Genomic DNA, 22,935 nt, shown 5'->3' with positions numbered 1-22,935 from the left:
CGGCCACAAGTAGTGTTGCCAAGTCTCAAGTGCACGCACCAGAGCATACATCTCTTTGTTATAAGCGGAGTAGTTCAATGTAGCCCCACTTAGCTTCTCACTGAAGTAGGCAATCGGTCTCCTTTCCTGCTTCAAAACAGCTTCAATACCCACTCCAGAGGCATCACATTCAATCTCAAAAGTTTTAGAAAAATCAGGTAAAGCAAGTAAAGGTGCAGAACACAATTTCTCCTTAAGTGAATTAAATGCGTGCTCTTGTTCTTCCCCCCACTTGAATCCCACATTCTTTTTTACAACTTCATTTAAGGGTGCGGCTATGGTACTAAAGTCCTTTACAAATCTCCTATAAAAACTAGCCAACCCATGGAAGCTCCTCACATCACTCACGGACTTAGGTGTAGGCCACTCTCTAATGGCTCTTACCTTGTCCTCATCAACCTCAATTCCCTTGCCACTCACCACAAATCCTAAGAAAATAACTTTGTCCATACAGAAAGTGCATTTCTTAAGATTGGCATACAAGTGCTCTTTTCTCAACACCTCAAAAACTTGTCTCAAGTGCAGCAAATGATCATGCATATTTTGGCTATATACTAGGATATCATCAAAATACACTACAATAAATTTTCCTAGGAAAGCACGCAACACATGGTTCATAAGCCTCATAAATGTACTAGGTGCATTGGTTAAGCCAAATGGCATGACTAACCATTCATATAGTCCATATTGAGTCTTAAAGGCAGTTTTCCATTCATCTCCTAATTTCATGCGAATTTGGTGATAACCACTCTTTAAGTCAATTTTAGAAAATATGCATGCACCTTGCAACTCATCAAGCATATCATCAAGTCTAGGTATGGGATGTCTATACTTTACAGTGATTTTGTTGATTGCTCTACAATCCACACACATGCGCATGCTCCCATCTTTCTTAGGCACCAAAAGAATAGGTACGGCACATGGGTTCATGCTCTCCCTAACATGGCCTTTTGCTAGAAGCTCCTCCACTTGTCTTTGAAGTTCCTTAGCCTCTTCCGGATTGGTTCTATAGGTTGGCCTATTTGGGATTACAGCTCCAGGCACAAAATCAATTTGGTGCTCTATGCCTCTAATTGGTGGTAGCCCATTAGGTATTTCTTCAGGGAAGACATCCTCAAACTCCTGCAATAAGGGCAAAGCACAACTAGGAATGGATTGGTCAAGGGTAGAAACATTAGTGTAAGCTCCCTTACAAATTAGCAAAGCCATTGGCATACTAGAAAAATATGCAGTCCTCACATCCTTGGCTTTTGCTAGCAAACTAACTTTATTCTCTCCACTCTTCTCACAACTCTCCTTTTGCCCCGAGCCCTTTCCTTTTGGTTTCACTCTTTTGAAATTTTCTCTCTTCTCTTTCTTTTCCTCATTTTTCCCTCTTACTTTTTCCTCTCTTTCTTTTCTTTCTTTCTCTTTTTGCACTCTTAGCTCGGTCTCTCTTTGTTGTTGCTCATTCATGGTCTGTTTTATCCTTAATTGATCTTCAAAAGCTTGTGCGGGTGATAATGCTACTAAAGTAACCCTTCGTCCATCATGATTAAAGGAGTACCTATTCCTAAATCCATCATGCACTACCTTCCTATTATATTGCTATGGTCTCCCTAGCAAAATATGTCCAGCATGCATTGGCACCACATCGCACAACACCTCATCCTTATACCTTCCAATAGAAAAAGCCAACATCACTTGCTTGTTTACCTTAATTTCCCCACAGTCATTCAGCCATTGCAACTTGTATGGTCTAGGATGCTTGATGGTGGCATGCCAAGCTTCGCAACCATGAGTGTGCTGGCAACATTCACACAACTACCACTATCTACAATCATGCTACAAGTTTTACCATTCACCAAGCATCTAGTGTGGAAAATATTTTCCCTTTGTAGTGCATCTCCCTCTTCTTCCTTTGCTTGTGCACTTAGTGCACGCCTAACCACCAAAATATTTTCTCCCATGGCATGCTCTACATCACTAGCTTCCTCCAAAGGAGGCATACTCTCACTAGCATCATCATGATCAACATCATCATCTTCTGATTCGATCTCCCCATTCGGCCTCATCACCATCACTCTCTTGTTAGGACATTGAGATGCATAATGTCCCTTCCCTAGGCACCTAAAACATTGGATATCCCTAGTTCTCCCACTAGAGGTATTTTGTCCCTTGCCTTTCTCAGTCACACTAGGCTTTTCTCCACCCCTAGTCTCCTCTTTCTTTTCCTTAGAAATAGCCTTGGAGTCACTAGTTTCACCCTTCTTCCAATTTGGTTTCCATGGAGCATTGTTGCCCAAATTCATACCTGCACCCATTTTGAATGCTTTCTTCTTCTTTAGTTGTTTTTCTATCCTGATTGCCATATTTAACATGTCATCAAGCTCTACATAGTGTTGTAGCTCCACTATGTTGGCAATATCAAGATTTAGCCTCTTTAGGAACCTAGCCATAGTGGCTTCCCTATCCTCCTCTACATTGGCTCTTATCATAGCCATCTTTATCTCCTTGAAATATTCTTCCACACTTTTGTTTCCCTGCACCAGTCCTTGCAACCTTTGGTGCAACTCCCTATAGTAATGTTGAGGTACAAATCTGTCCCTCATGATTTGCTTCATCTCATCCCAAGTTTCAACACCCCTCATCCCATTTCTCCTTCTTTTAGTGAGCAATTGATCCCACCAAACTATGGCATAATCTGTAAACTCAACTACTGCAAGCTTCACCTTCTTTTCCTTACTATAATTGTGACAATAAAAAATGAGATCCACCTTCCTCTCCCACTCCAAATATGCATCCGGATTGGCTTTGCCTTGGAATAGCGGAATTTTCATTTTGATCCCACTAATGTTACCATCCACTCTCCCTTTCCCTCTTGCTTCCTCCATATTACCTCTCCTCAAGTTTCTGCCTCCACCTCTTCCACCCCTATTACCTCTCATCCCTCTCGGTCTATGGTGGTCATCATGTGCAGCAGTGTGCTGGTCATCCTCTTCATCAGAATCATCATCATTTTCATCCCCCCAATCATCTATAGGTGGTGCATTGTTCACTCTAGATCCCCTAGCCCTATTCTGCCCCTCATTTGTGTTTTGTCTACCATTCCCACTATTCTGCTCAATTCTTTCAATTCGGTCAGCTAGGTTGCTCAATTGTCTACCAATTCTTTCCAAATGTTGAACAAGTGCTTATTGGTAAAAAGGATTATCCATATTAAGTCCACTAGTTTGTTCTTGTGACATTTTTAATACCTGCACAAAAAAGTTAGTAAAACAGAAAACAACCTCACAAATTCACTCAATTTTTGGTCACTCAAGTGTTTGTACTCAGTTTATAGGCTTTTACCCTCTTGGAGTTCTTGCCACTCAATGCCTTTTTCCACTCAAGCTTGCTTATCAAGTTCTTGTCAGAACTAATGCAATTCCAGCAAGTTTAAATCAAGTTTTAATATATGTTCAAGCACAAACTCAAGCAAAACGTGTGGAATAAGGGTTTGTTATGACACTTGAAGCAAGAAATGAAGACACCAAGCTCTAGAGTAATGAAGTGAAATAGGAGTCGAAATTAGCTTGCTATTTTTGCCTCTCCCCGAAAAAAGGCAAAGTTGGAATTTTGTAAAACTGTTTTAAGGACAGCAACAAGACATAATTTTTGTAGGGAAAATCAAGTCTAGAGGTTCCAGAAATCACCTTGAAGTTTTGGACTCTAAATTGGCCTAATAGGTGCTAAATTTGGTTCACCAAGTAAACGGTAGAATTTTCACACTAAATTTGATTTCTAGGCTTAATTTCGCCTACAAAGCACCCCTATGAAGTTTTAGAATTTTCTGGGTTGGTTTGGCTATACCTCCCCCAAAACAGCCACCAAATAGAAATATTGAACTTACAATATTCCAGCACTCAAACATAAACTTTAGCACCTTTTTTTTTTTTCTTCTTTCTTTTTGTTCTTTTTTTTTTTTTATATCATGTAACCACACAACAGATACATCTAACACTAAACACTTCAACAACACACTTCACAAGACACAAAGATGCAAATAACCAGGTTGTGAGGAAAAGGCTTAAGGTAGGAAACAACACAAATGTGACAAAACTAGGGGAACAAGGACAGATGCAAGAAAGCCTCTAATACACCCTAAGATTAGTAGTATTGTGTGTAAACTCACTACTAAGCTCTGAATATGTTCAGATTTTCTTACAAACACTAGAAAACACAAGGACTTGAAGAACCTTCAAGGCTGAAACACAAGGAAGATAAAAGAAGGAGAAAGGAAAAACAAGAACACAACAAAATGGATGACCAACCTGTTTTGAAGAGAACCTAAACTCTGATACCAAATGATACGGTTTCTACCCTTAGTAGCTGATTCCACTAAGAAGAAAGATCAAAGGACCGTCTTCAAAACAAGCCAAGAAACTCCCTTGAACTTTCAACCCTTCACCTTGAAGATGGAGAATTGAAAATATAATTCCCAAGAAGGACAACCAAGAACAACACCAATTCACCTTTGCTGATGAACAACCTTGAACATATAATAAAACTTAACAAATCAAGGCAAGAATTTGCTAAGAAAAATAGAGAGAGTTCTAAGAAGAACTTTGAAGCAAAGCTCCAGCAATTTTGCTCAAAAAATTGCCATGTGAATTATATTCCCAAAATGAAACAAAAGAAGGCAGAAATATGGGTTGGTGTTGTCAAGACATTTCAACAACCATGGGACATGTGCAAGTCTTGGTTAATACACCAATTTCTCCTAAAAATAGATACAAAGTTCAAACATTAATAAGAAGGTCAGATTTGGCAGGCTACAATTGAGAGACAATCTGAAAAGAGATGTTTTGTCTTGAAGCTGAAAGTAGTAACTTTGCTTTTCCTATAAAAAGTTGAAGCATGGCTGGAGCTCTTGGATAAAGTTATGGCTTCTAATCTTTGCAAAATGGACAAAAGTATCTTCAAAAGGTAGGTGGAGATGGGCTGCCAATTGTGCTGCCACCTAGGCACTCCACTTGGACGCCACATTGGATGCCAACTAGGATGGACTTGCTGACGTGGCTGCCACATGTATGCCAACTTGGACGGATGCCACTTGGTCTCTTGGCTCCTCAAATATGCAAAGAAATGTACAGCAAGGTTGGCTTCTCTCTTCCATGTCCAAACCGAATACTTGCAAGAGGTTGGACTTGGTGATGTGCTTATGCACCAAGCCTTGAAGCTTCTTAGCCATTGCTCTAGTTATTGGCCCTTGATGTGCAATTGGTGCAACCGGTTCCTCATCAGATTCCCTTATATCTTGCAAGTAAAGGAAAATTTTTAGTAGCACAAGTAAAGAATATATCTTTCCACTTTTTATATAATTCTTTTATTTATGGAAGAAAGGACTATTACTTGATTTATATACGACATGATTTTTGTGGAAAAGAATTTAGGATCTAGTGGTATCAAGGTGAAAGGCGACATTAAAGCGATAAGGTACTCTATGGCCTTAAGTGAGAGGCGAGTCGGGAGTCTTTTTGAAGCAAGGTGCCATAATCTAAATTGTTGATGCGTTTTGAATGCACGAAGTTGAAATACTCTACCTAACTATATGTATATAGAGTAAGCAGAGGTCGATTCCACAGAGAATAATGTATGCAAGAAGAGATTCAAAACTAAAACATTCTAAAGACTATGCGCCTAACCAATTGAACTAAAGAAAATCACTTTTAAATGCTTAAAAAAAAATCAATGCCCCACGCAAAATACTCACACTACACAAACCACACGCAATTCAAAAATATAAAAGGGGATTTTTGTATTTTGATAAATTTGAACTAAAGATAACTAAGTAAAATAATTACTAAATCAACCTAGATGCTCAAATTATGAAGAAGCTAGAATGAATATGCAATTGACACTAAAACCATCTATGATAGTATTTATCAGAGAGATGCATCCACCATGAAATCAACTACTAATCATCGACACTGAAGATCATATTCACCAATTTGAATAAATCAACTATAGAAATCAAAGAAGAATTGGTTTCCCTATATTTCCTTATTATTATATTAATTAAATCAAGCATTTAACTAACCCCTAACCTATGAATAACACCATATGACATGCGCATATTATGTTCAATTCAATGGCAACAATAAACTTTAGAAAGACATCACCAATTCTAAGCAACAACTACATACAAGTAGTATAATTATTGAACCTAGACTATGAAACTGTAAGTATCATGATGAATACACATACTTGAGACTCTTGCTACTAATGTTAGATTAATCAAGCTATTACGTACTCAATCTTTCTAACTAGCTATAGATATAACATGCACAATTGAATAGTAGGCCTCCTAAACTATCAAACATGCCATATTTACTTGAATTATAAGAGAATCATAGATATTCAATTTGATGAAATCCGAATTTATACAATAATAAAAAAAGTCTCATAATAATTGTTCCATGGTTTCAATAATTCTCTCTATTGAATAAATAAACTACTCAAATATAGCTAAAAACAAAATACGTATACATAGAAGAGGAAGAAGATGAAATAATATGCTGCCCCTTTAGTGTAGAATTCAGCAAACTTGCTATGGAAACCAAAGTACACGCCACTCAAAGAGTAGAAATCAGCTTCGCACACCTGAAATGAAAAGAACTTGATGAGGATAAACTCCACCAAGCTACACGCACCAAGGGAATGCAAGAAAGAATTTAAGCACTTAGGGTACTCCAATGATGAATTTCGGCCACTTTCTATTATAAGTGTGTGAAAACCCCTTCTCATCTGTTATAGGGGTCCCTTTTATAGTGAAAATTAGGTTAACACACTCTAGATATGATTTGATAGTCTGTTCCAGCTCATACTTATCTTTAAACACTAAAAGTTAAAAAGACTCTTCAAACTTCTAGCCATCTACACAACAGCCAAGGATGGATTTATCCATATGTATTTTTTTTTAGTTATTTTGGCCCCATTTAACTCATTTAAACCCAGCACATAAGCACATATTCATGTTCTCACTTCAGCCCAACCTTTGGAGTGCAAAAATCCTAATTCCAAGCCTTGATTTGCCGCCCTTGTTAGCTTGGTCCAATCTCATTATTTCTTCATATATCACCTTAGGGGTTAACAAGACTATGCCTAAATGGAGTCAACTTATGAGGCATGGATGTATGGGCCTAATTAGGGTGAAGAAGGCCATTCCTAAATGGGGAAGTTCAACTTTAATTCAATATGGCAGTTTCGAAGGTTGGAGATTGGAAGAAAGGGAAAGATTAGGCCTTTAATTGTTTTAAATTCGTAGGTCTATTTTCAGCTTTGAAAGCTCATATATGGGATATTTTAGTGTTTTTTTGTTTATGACTTTTATGTTCTTGTAAGGGTTAGCGGTCAATTTGACATATTTGACTAGCAAGATTCTCCTAGATGAAGGTGGACTTTGATCAACTGTGAGACCTCAAATCTGGTTTAGTATCGTCTTCTCATAACACTATCACAATGTTAGGATATTAATGCCACAAAGGTGAGGGAAAGGAGTCGCAATCATAGAGAGGTAGCTAAAGTGATTCAACTCCTTTGATAAGATCAAATCGCTACAAAGAAAAAAACACCACCAATGAAAGACACCACTCAATCCTAGCTCGAAAATGTGAAAAGTTATGCAAGGCGATCAAAGTCTAAAGATCTTTGCCACACTTAAAAGTGAAAAGAGAAAAAGAGCAATAATTTATTAATGAATAAACACACCAAATTTGAAAATACAAAAAGGAGGCTTATTTATAGGTTCTCAAACAAAAGATAGTCCTAGAAATAAGAAAAGAAATCGTACTTAAACTACTTCTCCTTAAACTAGGATAATTACAAACTGAAAATAGATAAACATAAAATAATAAAATTAACCTAAAAGAGCTAGGAAAAGTTTTCTCTCCATCAATCAACATGGAGACGCCGACCTTGCTTGTGAAAGGAATCTTGAACTTCATGTCCTAGCTTGGACAGGTTTTGGAAGGGGCTGATTAAGTGTCTCCTTGACTTGAGCCATAGGACTGGGAAGGATATCTGAAATAGCCAATCATCACACTCCATGTCACTCCATATGCCAACTAGGAATAGATTAGATAACTTGGACTTCTTTACCTCACTTGGATAGGATTTGGATGTGAATAAATAGGATTTCCATGGATTAAGCCTTGATTTAAGGCACTTCCTTAATTTATGCCTTATTTTAAGGAATTGGATAAACATCAGTTTTAAGGATAGAATTTTCTTTGCATATGGACAAAAACAAATCCATTTCTCCCGCAAAGACCTTTCACATGCCTATCATGCCCCATTGGGCCTAATTTTTGTGCCTTCTATGCCCACATTATAGGTCCAACACATATTTTAAGCTTGGACCCCATTTAGTCCAGGTCTTCTTAATTTCAAACAAGCTCAATTCTTCTTTGGCCCAGCTCAAATTCTTGTATTTCAAGCATATTCCATGTGTCCTCTTCATGCCTTGATCTTGTGCTTAGTGTCGATCGAAGTGGTTTAGGTGTGTACCATGATGTGACACATCACTAATCAAGCCCCAACTCTTACATTCCATGCGTGCAGTATGCTTCTTCCACTTCCCATGCTTGTGAATACCAGTGTTGTGAAAGGCACACCTGAGGGGCGAGACACAAGGGGCACCAGAGGCTGTGCCTCTGACCAGGAGAGGTGAGCGCCCTCATCCAGGCACACCTGAGCGCAGCAAGGCGCAAGGCGCACCTAGGCACACCCAGGTGAGGTGAGGCAGGGATATAAAAGGGCCAAAAAAACAGAGCCCTAATTTATTTTATCCCATGTGACGCAGCAGAGAAAGACAAAGGGGAACTTTTTTTCTTCCATCCACACAACAGAGAAACTCCCAAAAGAAAAAGAAGGAGAAGAGAAGAAGGCAAGAAAAAAGGCTTACCTTTTGTCTCCCATCTTCCATCCAATGCCTTTACACTGTACAGTAATTTTTTTTTTTTTAATTTCTGCTTGCTGTTCTCTTCGACTCTTTTTTTCTTCATGGGTCTTCTATCTTCTCTTCGAAAACACCATTTTCTACTCGTTGCCTTCATGGGTCTTTTATAGGTACCATCTTATCTTCTTCTCCTTACATATACTGTTGTTTTTTTTTTTTCATTGGTTATATGTTCAGTTCTCTTCAAAAACACCATTTTCTACTATTTCTCTTCATGGGTCTTCTATGGGTACCATCTTTTCTTCTTCTCTTCAGTCTTCACATATAATATGATACTGTTGCTTTTTTTTTCCTCTTCAGTCTTCCCATCTTCAATCTTCACAATATATATGTTACTGTGGCTGTTACTATTAATTTATATTTATGTGGCATGGATTATTAGAGAAATTATAATTTAGTGAAAGAAGCGATTGAAATTGTATTACCATTTTGGTAAAATTATAATTTAGTGAAATTCTTTAATTGAAATTGTGTTATCATTTTACTATTGTAGTGAAATTATAAGTATAATTTATGAAAAACACCATTTTCTACTCTTTCTCTTCATGGGTCTTCTATGGGTACCATCTTTTCTTCTTCTCCTGTTTGCACATGTACTATGATACTGTTCCCCCCCCCTCCCCCCCGCCAACCCCGCCGGGCATATAACATATGTTATTATGGTTGTCCTGTTACTGTTAATTTATATTTGAGTTTATGTGGCATGGATTATTAGAGAAATTATAATTTAGTGAAATTCTTTAATTGAAATTGTGTTATCATTTTGGTAAAATTATGATTTAATTAATGAAATTCTTTACTTGAAATTGTGTTATCATATTGCTATTTTTGTGAAACTATAAATATAATTTAGTTAATTTCTTTAATTCATGTGTAGTTAGAGTTAGAGTTTTATATATTGGATTATGAATGAGAATTTTGGCATGCTAATTAAGTAATTACTAGTTAGGTAACAAATTCAATGAAAAGTAGCCTTAATTTCCTTGCATTTGTTTTGCAAATTTGGTCATTTGAAGATTTGTAGAAAGATGGAAACTGAAGCATTTACTGCTGCCACTGATGCTAAAAGTGACAATAGTAACAAAGATCCTGCTTAGAAGTATTGTCATTTGTTGAATCCATCAAATAGAAATGATGTTGCTTGTAACTTTTGTGCCAAAGTTACAAAGGGAGGGATATATCGAGCTAAGCAGCATATAATTGGGGGACATCGAAGTGCCATAATGTGTAAGAAGTGTCCAATACATGTACGTGAAGAGATAAAAGAGTATATGCTGAAAAAGGCTGCAACAAAGAGCTTTGATAGTAGTTCTTTTCCTGATTATGTAGATGTTGAAAGGCTTGGTGATGATGAAGATGAAGAGGAAATTGGTGTAAATGTAAGAGGCTCAAAGGAAGTAGTAAGGTTCAAAATATGATAAAAAGGCCAAGGACAAAGGGTCCTATAGATTTATGTTTTGCCCAAAATGCAGAAAAAGTGGTGCAAGATAGAAAAAATTCAAAAATGAAGCAAACTACTATTAATGAAGCATGTAAAATGGAATTGAGAAAAAAAGCATGTAAGGATATAGCTCGGTGGATGTATGATGTAGCAATTCCTTTCAATGCCGTTAATTATCCAAGTTTTCAAGTTATGGTGGAGTCTATTGGACAGTTTGGCATTGGTATGAAGGCACCTACCTTCCATGAGGTGCGGGTTCCCTTGTTAAATGAAGAAGTTACTGATGTGAGGAATTCATTAAAGTCCTATGAAGAAGAATTGGCAAAATATGGTTGTACCATAATGGCAGATGGTTGGACTGATAAGAAGCAGAGGACCTTGATTAATTTCTTGGTGTATTCTCCAAAGGGAACTGTTTTCCTTGAATCAGTGGATGTTTCAAAGTATTCAAAGACCGGTGAAAAGATGTATGAACTTCTTGATAGATTTGTGGAGCGTGTTGGAGAGGCTAATGTGATTCAAGTGGTCACAAATAATGCTAGCAATTGTGTGCTTGCAAGTAATTAAGAGTTAATTTTTTATAAAAATTAAATTCCATTAAAGTAAAGCATGTATTTAATATAATATTTCTGTTGTACTTATTTTGATTTTAGGAAAGTTAAAAGTTAAGTGCCCTCATTTCTATTGGACTCCTTGTGTTGCCCATTGCATAGATTCGATGCTAGAAGAAATTGGGAAAATGGCCAAAGTTCATAACATAATTAAAAGGGCAGTCACATTGAATGACTACATTTATGTTCGTCCGGGAGTGGTGAACATGTTGCAGCGCTTCACAGGTGAAAGAGAGCTAATTAGGCTAGCTGTTACAAGATTTGCAACTGCTTTTCTCACCTTTCAACGTATACATAAGCACAAAACCAATTTGAGAAAGATGTTCACTTCTGAGGAATGGACAAAAAGTAAGTGGGCTGAAGAACCAGCTAGTAAAAAAGTATGTAGTATTGTCATGATGCCTACTTTTCGGACTAATATGGTTTATATCTTAAAGATATTTGGTCCATTAGTCCGTGTGCTTAGATTAGTTGATGGTGAGAAAATGCTTGCAATGGGATATATTTATGAGGCCATGGATAGGGCTAAAGAAGCAATTGTGAAGTCATTTGGTGAAAATGAAGAGAGATATAAGGTTGCATTTAATATTATTGATATGAGGCTGCGTTTAAGATTATTGATAAATGGTGGGAAGACCAACTCCATCGGCCTTTGCATGCAGCTGGATTTTTTTTGAATCCTGAATTTTTTTATTCATGTAAGGATATTGATAAAGATGAAGAGGTTTTTACTGGCTTGTACATAGTTATAGAAAGGCTGATTCCAAGCAAAGGAGAGCAAGATAAAATCTTGGCACAATTAACTTTCTGTCAAAATGCTGAAGGCCTATTTGGGGTGCATATGGCAGTTAGGAATCGAATGGCAGTATCTCCAAGTAACATAGTTTTAGTTATTAGATTGTAATCTCGTCTTCCTTTTCTTTTTTTAATGATAATTAATATGTTGCGTTATTTTATCAATAGCTATATGGTGGAAGACTTGTGGAGCTTCAACTCCAAATTTGAGAAATTTTGCTATAAAAGTGTTTAGCCTCACTTGTGGTGCATCTGGTTGTGAGTGTAATTGGAGCATCTTTGAGCATGTAAGTGACAAAAAATCTCCCTTTGGAATTATACCTTTCATAAAAAGTATATAAACCTCACTCGCTCAAATTGTTATATTTTGCAGATTCATAGTAAGAAAAGGAATAGACTAGCTCAACAACGCCTGAATGATTTAGTATTTGTGAAGTATAATTGGTCATTGAAATGCCGATTTGATGCATTTGACCGCGTTAACCCCATCTCATTGAAAGACATAGATGATAGTAATGAATGGTTGATGGGTCAAATGGAGGAGTTAGATATGGATGAACTTGTTTCCGAAGATGACAATTTGACATGTAATATGGTTGTTGAAGCTATTGGAGTTGAAGAGGAGGCTTACAATACTAGATCAAGTAAAGAAACAAATGTTGCATTCACACATATTCCAAGATCTATGGCAAAGGAGAAAGGAAAAGCACCATCCACTAAAGCTCCTTTACCTATTAGAGAGGAGGAAGATGACGATGAAGATATTGATTTTGAATACGAGTATCAGGAGGAGGATGGTGAAGTTGAAGAAGATGAAGAAGATTATGATGTACTATTGATGTAGATTAAAGAGTAGTTATTTTATAGTTACTTGACTTTAGCTTTGAGACACTAAAAGACTATTTCAAGTGTCATTGTCTATATATTAGTGTCTTAAACTTTTAGTGGTTATCCTTTTTTTATTGCAATTTGCAAAATTACTATTACTTTGTTATGGAAAGTCAATTACTATATTATTTCTCTGTATATTTTGTATTTTGTATTCCTATTTAGGATTTCTTATTTAGGATTTCTTCCTAATTAGTAGAACACAATTATAGGAATCAATTGTATATATATACCCATGTATAGATTAATTAAAAAAAGAGGAGAATCATTTCATTCTATATGGTATCAGAGCAGGTCATCAATCTAGGGTGACTATTTGTTCTCACTACCCAGCTCAGGAGAGACCTTGGCCGCCGACCGGCCGTTTCGACCCCGATCAACATCGCCGGCGTCGCCTGATCCACCATTGTGTGCTGTTGCCTGATCCAGTACACCATTAAATGACTTCTGAGGTTTGGCTCTCAGATCCTATTTCGGTATTTGCTTGATTTGTGATTTTGGGTTATTTTGCTGCTATAAGCACTTTGGATTAGCGTTTCGGTTAGTTTTCTTTGTCTCAACAAATGGCAAACAATAAGAATGTTATTTCTGATGTGATTTCGGTGATGACTAAGATCACGGAACACAAACTTAATGGTTCAAATTACCTGGAGTGGAGTAAGACTGTTAGGGTCTATTTGCGTAGCATTGATAAGGATGATGACCTTACTAAAGATCCACCCACTGATGATACACGATAAACTTGGCTAAGGGAGAATGCTCGGTTATTTTTGCAGCTTCGGAACTCGATTCATAGTGAGGTAATCAGTTTAATTAATCACTGTGAATTTGTTAAGGAATTGATGGATTACTTAGATTTTCTGTATTTTGGTAAAGGGAATATCTCCCGTATTTATGATGTTTGTAAGGCATTCTACCGTGCTGAGAAAGAGGATAAGTCTCTCACGGCTTATTTTATGGATTTTAAACGGGTATATGAGGAACTTAATGTATTGTTGCCTTTTAGTCCTGATGTGAAAGTTCGAGCCATGAGAACAATCGATCGTATGAGTTTTCTTGCAGGCCTTCCTTCAGAGTATGAGACTGCTAAATCTCAAATTCTCTCCAGTTCTGAGATTTCCTCTTTGCATGAAACGTTCACACGGGTCCTTCGTACAGAGAGTACTCAATCTTCACAGCCTGCTAGTAGTGCTCTTATTAGCCGTAATCCAAATGGACAACAGGATAATAGAAGAGGAAGTAGAGGAGGAATTACAGGCAACAGAAGTAACTAGCGTAATGGAGCGGCTAGTTCTACTCAGGATTCAAGAGGAGTCATTTGTTATTATTGCCATGAGTCTGGCCATACAAAATATAATTGTCCGCAACTTCAGAGGAAAAATCAGCGATCACAGATGGCAAATATGGCAGCAGAGAATTCTATAGTATCTTCCTCTGAGAAAACAATTTTGGTATCTACAGAGGATTTTGCACAATTTTCCCAGTATCAGGCATCTCTAAAGCCTACCAGTTCCTCTGTCACTGCGATCGCTGAGTCAGGTAAATCTACTATATGCCTTGTGTCTTCCTCATCCAAATGGGTTATTGATTCTGGTGCGATAGATCACATGACAGGTAATTCTAGTCTTCTATCTGCTTTTTAATCTAATCTCACTTTCTCTACTGTTACTTTAGCTGATGGTTCTACTTCTTGTGTCATGGTTCTGGAACTGCGAACCCGACTTCGTCAATTTCTTTGTCTTCTATTTTGTGTCTACCAAAATTCTCTTTTAATCTACTTTCTGTTAGTAAACTTACTCGTACCTTAAATTGTTCTGTTTCCTTTTTTCCTGATCAGTGTTTATTTCAGGATCTTACGACGAAGCAGATTATTGGTAGAGGACGCGAGTCAGGTGGTCTCTACATTCTGGAAAATCATGTACCGCGGTCGCTTGTTTGCTCCAGTACCTTAACACCTCTTGAAGCTCATTGTAGATTGGGTCATCCTTCTTTGTCTACCATGAAGAAGCTGTGTCCTCAATTTCAGTCTTTGTCAGTACTAGAATGTGAGTCGTGTCGGTTTGCAAAACATCATCGTTTGCCTTCTGTGTCTAGAGTCAATAAACGGGCTTCATCCCCTTTTGAGTTAGTTCATTCTGATGTTTGCGATCCTTGTTCTGTTACTTCTAAAACTGGATTTCGTTATTTTGTTACTTTTGTTGATGATCACTCTCATGTTACCTGGTTATATTTAATGAAGAATCGTTCTGAGTTGTTTTCTATCTTTTGTGCCTTTTGTAATGAAATCAAAACTCAATTTAATATTTCTGTGCGCATATTAAGAAGTGACAATACCAAAGAATATTTTTCAGCACAATTTCAGTCTTATATGACACAAAATGACGTTCTTCATCAGTCTTCCTGTGTGGATACCCCATCCCAAAATGGCGTGGCCGAAAGAAAAAATCGGCATCTTCTTGAGGTAACTCGTGCTTTTCTTTTTCAGATGAAAGTTCCTAAACACTTTTGGGCGGATGCAGTTTTTACTGCATGTTTTTTGATCAATCGTATGCCGTCTTCTGTCCTTAATGGGGATATTCCTTATACTGCTTTGTTTCTTACAAAATCTTTGTTCCCTATTGAACCCCGTATTTTTGGTTGTACCTGTTTTGTGCGTGATGTTCGTCCACAGGTTACTAAATTGGATCCAAAATCTCTCAAATGTGTCTTCCTTGGGTACTCCTGGCTTCAAAAAGGGTACCGTTGTTTCTCTCCTACTCTTAATCGTTATCTTGTTTCTGCAGATGTTGCATTTTTTTAGTCCACTCTATTTTTTCCTCAATCATCTGTGTATGAGAGTCAGGGGGAGGAGGATGATATCTTAATATATACTGTCCAACCAATGTCTAGTCTCAAAGTAAGAAGGGTATTTTCTTGTCTCAAAGAGAAGAAACACTTGATCTATTGACAGAGACAGGAAAATTAGGTGCTAAGCCTTGTAGCGCACCAATGACTCCAACTTTACAACTGTTAGCAGGGGATAGTAAGTTGTTTGAAGATCCAGAGAGATACAGGAGATTGGTAGGAAAATTGAACTACCTTACAGTCACTCGTCCTGACATTGCTTATGCCGTTAGTGTGGTAAGTCAGTTTATGTCTTCCCCAACTGTTGCTCATTGGGAAGCCTTGGAACAAATCTTGTGTTATCTGAATGGCGCTCCAGGAAGAGGTTTGCTATATGGTAATCATGGGCATTTGAATGTTGAATGTTTTTCAGATGCCGACTGGGCTGGATCTAAGGTTGACAGGAGGTCAACTACTGGATATTGCGTTTTTATTGGAGGAAATTTGGTGTCTTGGAGAAGCAAGAAGCAGAGTGTAGTTTCTCGATCTAGTGCTGAATCTGAATACAGAGCCATGGCACAATCAGTATGTGAGGTAATTTGGATACTTCAATTACTAGATGAGACAGGTTTTAAGACCTCCCTGCCTGCGAAATTGTGGTGTGATAATCGAGCTGCTCTCCATATTGCTTTTAATCCGGTGTTTTATGAGCGGACTAAACATATTGAGATTGATTGTCACTTTATTTGTGAAAAGATTCAACAACAGATCATCTTAACAGGACACATCAAAACTGGAGAGCAGTTAGGAGATATTTTCACAAAAGCTCTGAATGGAGCTAGGATTGACTACATTTATAACAAGTTGGGCGTGATTAACATCTATGCTCCAACTTGAGGGGGAGTGTTATGGAAAGTCAATCACTATATTATTTCTCTGTATATTCTGTATTTTGTATTCCTATTTAGGATTTCTTATTTAGGATTTCTTCCTAATTAGTAGAACACAATTATATGAATCAATTGTATATATATACCCATGTACAGATTAATTAAAAAAAGAGGAGAATCATCTCATTCTACATACTTGAATGCTTTGTAGTTGTTGTTATGTTTAGTTTTATGCTACTTGAAGTTTGATAGATTATTTATGTTTATTTTATTTTTAATGGAATTTTTTTCTTTTGCGCCTTGCCTCGTTCAGGTGTGAGGCACACCAAGACCCCTTTGGCACCTTGGTGCGCCTTGAGCCTTTAATAACTATGGTGAATACCATCTTTCCAAGGTCCACAATTGATGAAAATTTTTTGCCCCTCCTTGAGACGCATCAAGTAGTAGTTATTTTAATTTGTAATATAAGTCCAATATCCAACTATAAACATTATATGCTTGATTTGACATTATATGCTTGATTTGTGTCCAATAGTTTAGTATGTCCACTATAAGTAGAACTGCATTTCCTCTGTTTTTAATAGATAATTATTTTTGTAGTTGGGACTTGGGAACATTAATATGTTGCATATTTTGTTAAATTCATCTTAAACAATGAATTATGATCATTTTGCTATTTTTATTTCAAAATTTCATGATAGCTACTGCTATAACTATTAAAATTTGGCCATCACACCCTTGTACTACCATGACTGTGATTTAACATTTTGCTCAAGGTTTTGATATATTCAGTGAGACAAAGAGCAAGTCTCCTGTCCATGAAAAGAAATGTCTTTTCCATCTCAAATTTCTTTGTAATTGGATCTCAAGTGCTTTTATCGTTATGCTTGGCTATAGAGGAGGCCTTGGGACATCAAAGGAAGGGACCCCACATAGACATGGAATAATAGCTAAAAGATTCCTGTTTATCCCTCATCTAAAGTTATCATATTGTTTTATGCAAATTCACCATCTTCTATATTTCCATGTTATATTTCTCTGATTTAATTGGGTGACTATCTTTAGCTTCGTCTTGTAATTTTAAACTTAAATGTGTTTTCTATTTGTTTGATTGTGCAGATATGGTGGTATCTACCTAGATTCAGATATTATAGTTCTAAATCCATTTCCTGCACTTAATAATACTGTTGGTCTGGAAGATCAGCTCGCTGGAAGTTCTTTGAACGGGGCTGTGATGGCATTTAGAAAGAACAGGTACTTTTGGCACTTGCTTTTGTTTCATAAAATCACATGACTATCGGCAAAATCTTGACGTATCCTTGCACTTAGCGTCATATGAATTTAAGCCCATTTAATTGTAATGGAGCTATCTTCCAAAAATAAATGGTTTAGCTTCCAAAGTTCTCTCTTTCCTTCTTTTCTGTGTCATTCTTTCTTCCTACTCCTTTGGGATCATATTATCATTTTTGTTGCAGAGGCAGTGTAACTTTTAGCCTTTCTCTCTCTCCTTTCAATCCTTCAGAAAGATGAGTGCATTTCTAATCAAGTATCATCATTTTTGTTCTGGTCATAGAGGAGTAACAGGAAAGAGTAAATTTTACCAGTTTGACAGCAACTTTGTTTGCTCATCTCTTGCAGTCTGTTCATAATGGAATGCTTGAAAGAGTTTTATGCGACATATGATGATACCCAATTGAGATGGAATGGGGCTGACCTCTTGACAAGAGTTGCAAGAAGATTTTTGAAAAAAGAAGACAACTTTATAACACAGTTGGAATTGTCAGTGCAACCCTCTTACATTTTCTTCCCTATCGGTTCACAAGATATTGAAAGGTATTCTCAGAACTTATTCTCAAATATTTGCACGTGTTTGAACTTTAAAATATGTCCAGTCCACAAAATCAGCTCATATGGCTATCATGTTTATAAAAACAACTAAAGATTGTCTGCAAGTTCGATAAATAATTTCTCAGGAGACATGGGGATGTATACTGGAAACTCTAGGTTTCGATTTATGATTTTGTGAGTTTATTGTTTATATTTACATTTTCTTCCCTATCGGTTCACAAGATATTGCAAGGTATTCTCAGAACTTATTCTCAATTATTTGCACGTGTTTGAACTTTAAAATATGTCCAGTCCACATAATCAGCTCATATGGCTATCATGTTTATAAAAACAACTAAAGATTGTCTGCAAGTTTGATAAATAATTTCTCAGGAGACATGGGGATGTATACTGGAAACTCTAGGTTTTGATTTATGATTTTGTGAGTTTATAGTTTATATTTTTAACTTAGAGAAAACAATTGAAGCAACTAAAATGAAAAAAATTGGGAATAAGACATCCATCATGTTGACTTGCATGTCCTTAATGACTCTCTCATCCTTCCATAATGGACATGTAGCATGTAAGTCCTTGTTGTTGATCATCTGACCAGCTGTTGCAATAATCAAAACATGCAACAGTGCATGTATTTTTTGAAATGTGTCCCTTTTTCCCATTATGTTATGCTTTTAACAGGGTATAGCTATATTTATGGGAAGGGGAAAAAAATGAAAACTAGAAAAATCTAGTCATTTATTTGTTGTAAACTTTAGGGAATGTTTCTCCACCCACATGCAAACCATATTTTCTTAGCTAAATGAACTGTTGGTGCAGGACAAGTCTGGAATCCCTGATTCGGGATTGAGCAATTGTATTTTTGAAGTCTTTATTTTGGGAAAAAAAAATTGAACAATGGTTTACGGTTGGCATTATTATGAACGGAAATGTTGGAGGCTAGTTGTTACATTTAGGAGAACGAGGGTTAGGGAGAAGTAGTTATGGGGAGTAAAGAAATAAATAGGAAGGGTTTTGAGGTGAAATTGTAATAAAATAATAATAAGCCAGTTAGTAGAGGTCAGCTGGAAGTAGTTAGGAAGTTAGAAGCCTGTTAGGAAGAAACAATTGGAAGGAACGATTATTTTCTATGAGGAATAGCTGTATAAAGAGTAGTTATGTAAGAAGAAATTCATTCGAGAAATAACAGATCTTAATCATTCCTTTCTCCCCGAATCCTATTTCTTCTCTATTCTCTCTTTTCCTCTATCTTCCTATTTTTTTCTATTTCTTCTTGATTCCCTGATTTCTACTGAAACTAGAACTGTTAGGGTTCACATTCCTAACAATTGGTATTAGAGCAACAGCCAGGGTGGGCTTTGCTTCGAAATCTGTTGCTGCAGCTATCAAAATATTTCAAAAACATTTTTTTGTTCCTCAGTTATCTTTGGATCTCCAAATTTTACTTCACATGTTAAGTTGGTTAACTTGGAAAGATTAAGATATGATAAAACTTTTTATCATCAAAGAACATGTTGGATGATTTAGGAGGTGGGTTTTGAAAAGACTCATGGGGGAAAAAGCAGGAAAAAGGATAAGAAATGAGAAATATTATCAGAAGTACAAAAGAAAAAAAAATTATTATGTGGTGCAAATTATTATGTGGTGCTAACTGATGGAATCTGGTATTGAGTAATGGTAATTTGACAGTTATTCCAATTGAGGACTAACAATGAGCTGTTTTTTTTTTTTTTTTTTTTTTTTTTTTTTAATTTTTAATTTTACGTATCAACACTTGATTTAAAAAGAAAAAAAAGTTTTAGGACTTAATTGAAACCACTAATAGCGGACTTCAAAAGTTGTTGTCCCTTTGTGTTTGGAGCATGCAGCAACTTTCTATGGTCTGCTTGCTTTGTTTTTAGATCCTTCACTCATTCTGAATTTATCTTATAAAAATAAGAGGAAAACAAAAGGCATTTAACATAGTTTTGTATTATGTTTGCTGCCACAATGATCAAATGGAAATGAACCTCCATGGATATGGTGTGTAAGTGATGTAATACCAGAAAGAACAAAGGCAAACAAGGAACAAATCCTTAAGGGAAAAGAGAATTAATTCTCAAATTATATTAATCTCAAATAATTATCATATCAAGTCTCAGCTATTGAATAATAGAAAACTAGTCTTATTTATAGAGCTTACAGCCCTAATCAAATAGGATTAGGAAACCCTAATTTAAATCTATTTAGGAAAACTAAATAAGATAAACTTCCTAAATAATATACTAATTCTATTTCTAATAATTAGAATTATTAAATAATAAAACTAATAAACTTGCTAATTTTACATTGAATATAATTTCTAAGTATCCTAATTTCATCCTTCTTCATTCTCTCCTACTTAGAGAAAACTCGACCTCGAGTTTTAAAGTGGGAAAGGATAAAGAACTGAGTGAGAACACATGATCTTATTTCCTTAGAAGACAACATCAAGGTTGTAACAAACAACTTCATACTTTCCTTTGCATCTATCCATGAAGAAAAATCTGAACATAGAAAATCAATTACAGTTAAAGTTGAATATCTCTTCAAATCACTAGGAACAACTCGATTTTCTTCAATCTCCATTGAAGTTTCCATGGCTTGATTGATTTCATCAGCTTCTTGCTCTAGAATAAGCTCTTTATGGTGAAGGTTCAACAATCGAAGCTTGGATTCTTCAATCTTAGACTCTTCAAACTAATCTTTAAATTGCCTTCTGGATTCAAGCTGCTCTTGTTGTTGCCTTGTGATTTCTGGACTTCTTGCTTTTATATTTTCAATACTTTTTCTTGTATCCAACTGTTCTGTCAATTAAAATAGTTGTGCTTTTTTCTATGTTTTAAATTCTTTAAGTTCTTTATCCTTAACTTGTTGACGAGTCTTGTGAACATTATACTCATTTTTACGTTCTCCAGGTGCCTTTCTCCCTATATTGTAAGATTAGCTGTATATCTCAATACTTATCAAATAGTTACATGCTTTCAACAAGCTGTTCATAATAGTCATTTATTTAATCTTGTATTCCTTGAATTTTATTTCATAACTCATCCAATTGTACATTAGAATCATCGATGTCATCTTGTAATCTTTTAGTCCACAAAATGATTTCAAATCAAAGAAGCATACTTGATGAAGAACAATTGATGTAGAACAAAGGGAAATAACTAAGAAGAAGAGAACTAATTCTCAACAGAAGCAAAACTTGCATTAGGAGAACAATCAAATCTTCATTTTTTTATGGTAGCAATAAGCTTGAAATTAAGCACTTCATGCTTTCCTTTGCATCTGCAAAAAGATCTAAACAGATAAAATCAATGTTATCTCTAAATGAAAAGCTCTTCAATTCACCATGAACAAGAAAATTAGATAAACTTTCAGTTTCCTTCTTAACATCAAAAGGAGAACTCTGTTCTAAATTATTATCCCCATTAACTTCCTTGTGATTATCCAAAATACCATTCTCAACATTGCTTATCGTGTCTATACTTTGGGACTAATCAACATGATTATCATCATCTTGCTTCTTGAAGGAACATGAATCTAGTGATGTGCCTTGTGGAGGAGAGAATGAAATTGATTAGTTATGACAAATAAGAAATTTGGTTGGAATGAATCAAGGAGCAAGAAATAACTTTGAACCACTAAAAATAAGCCAGGATAAAGTAATATGATACTAAAATCAAACTTCAACAGCACTCGGTTAAAAAAGAAATGATTTATTTTTGTTATTTTATGAATTAAGACGCAGTAGTAATAAAAAGCCAGACTTGCCACAAAGAATACAATCCTAATAAAGATGCCACACAAGGAACTCTTGAGATAAATTAGAATTTCGCCATAAACAAATAATGTTTGATAAGAAATAAGAAGCAATACTTGCTATTGTGATATAGGTTGATTACAAGCATTATAAGGGAACAATAGTAAGGTTACTAAATAGAAAGTTTGAATAGTTTTCTAAACAAGGAATAATGTTGAATCTTTCAAAAAAAAAGAAAAACAATTCAAAATCTGCCCATATATTGATGCACGAATTTGAGGAGATTTGTTAACTTTTGAGTCTTATTTCCTTCCATATTTGTAAGATATTACAAATTTTTTCTGTTTATATATATATAAAACAATTGGCAGCAAAGATTTTTGAGAGGGCAAGAGCACAGGTGGGAAGATTTAAAAATTTTGCGGAAGCTTATGAAAGTTTGGATTGAATTTAGGTTCTGATACCAAAATTGATGTAGAACAAAGGGAAAGAACCGAGAAAAACAAGGGGAAATGAAGGATCAATTCTTGAAAAGAGAACTAATTCTCAACAATTTTATTAATCTCCATAATAATTATATTATAAAACTACTGAATGATAGAAAATTAGCTCTATAGCTTATAACGCTAATCAAATTAGAAATGGAAACCCTAATTCAACTTTAATAAGGAATTCTAAATAAGATAAATTAGGAAATAATAGACCTAATAATAATAAAATTTCTAAACAATAAAAACTCTTTAAATTTTCTAATTCTATAATAATTAAAATTCCTAAATAAAATACTAAGCTTCCTATTCTGCATTAATACCTCATTGAAGAGAACTAAAATTTCAACAATTTGG

The 22,935-nt window shown here is 35.7% G+C and overlaps 1 protein-coding gene across 3 annotated transcripts in view; it reads left to right on the top strand.

Annotated features, from left to right (window-relative positions):
* Positions 1–22,935, top strand: part of LOC110640448 (uncharacterized protein At4g19900) — a 52,863-nt gene that overhangs the window by 4,999 nt on the left and 24,929 nt on the right. For 2 of the 3 annotated variants that reach the window (XM_021791756.2, XM_021791757.2), the window contains exons 3-4: positions 17,587–17,721; positions 18,106–18,300. In XM_021791756.2, the coding sequence (XP_021647448.2) occupies positions 17,587–17,721; positions 18,106–18,300 (330 nt within the window). Of the gene's footprint in view, positions 1–8,622; positions 9,504–17,586; positions 17,722–18,105; positions 18,301–22,935 lie in introns of those variants that run through there. The other variant, XM_058130093.1, reaches the window with a different exon arrangement.

Source organism: Hevea brasiliensis, chromosome 11, assembly GCF_030052815.1.
Source record: "Hevea brasiliensis isolate MT/VB/25A 57/8 chromosome 11, ASM3005281v1, whole genome shotgun sequence".
In the NCBI taxonomy this organism is placed as follows: domain Eukaryota; kingdom Viridiplantae; phylum Streptophyta; class Magnoliopsida; order Malpighiales; family Euphorbiaceae; genus Hevea; species Hevea brasiliensis.
This window is presented reverse-complemented; position numbering and strand designations above follow the sequence as displayed.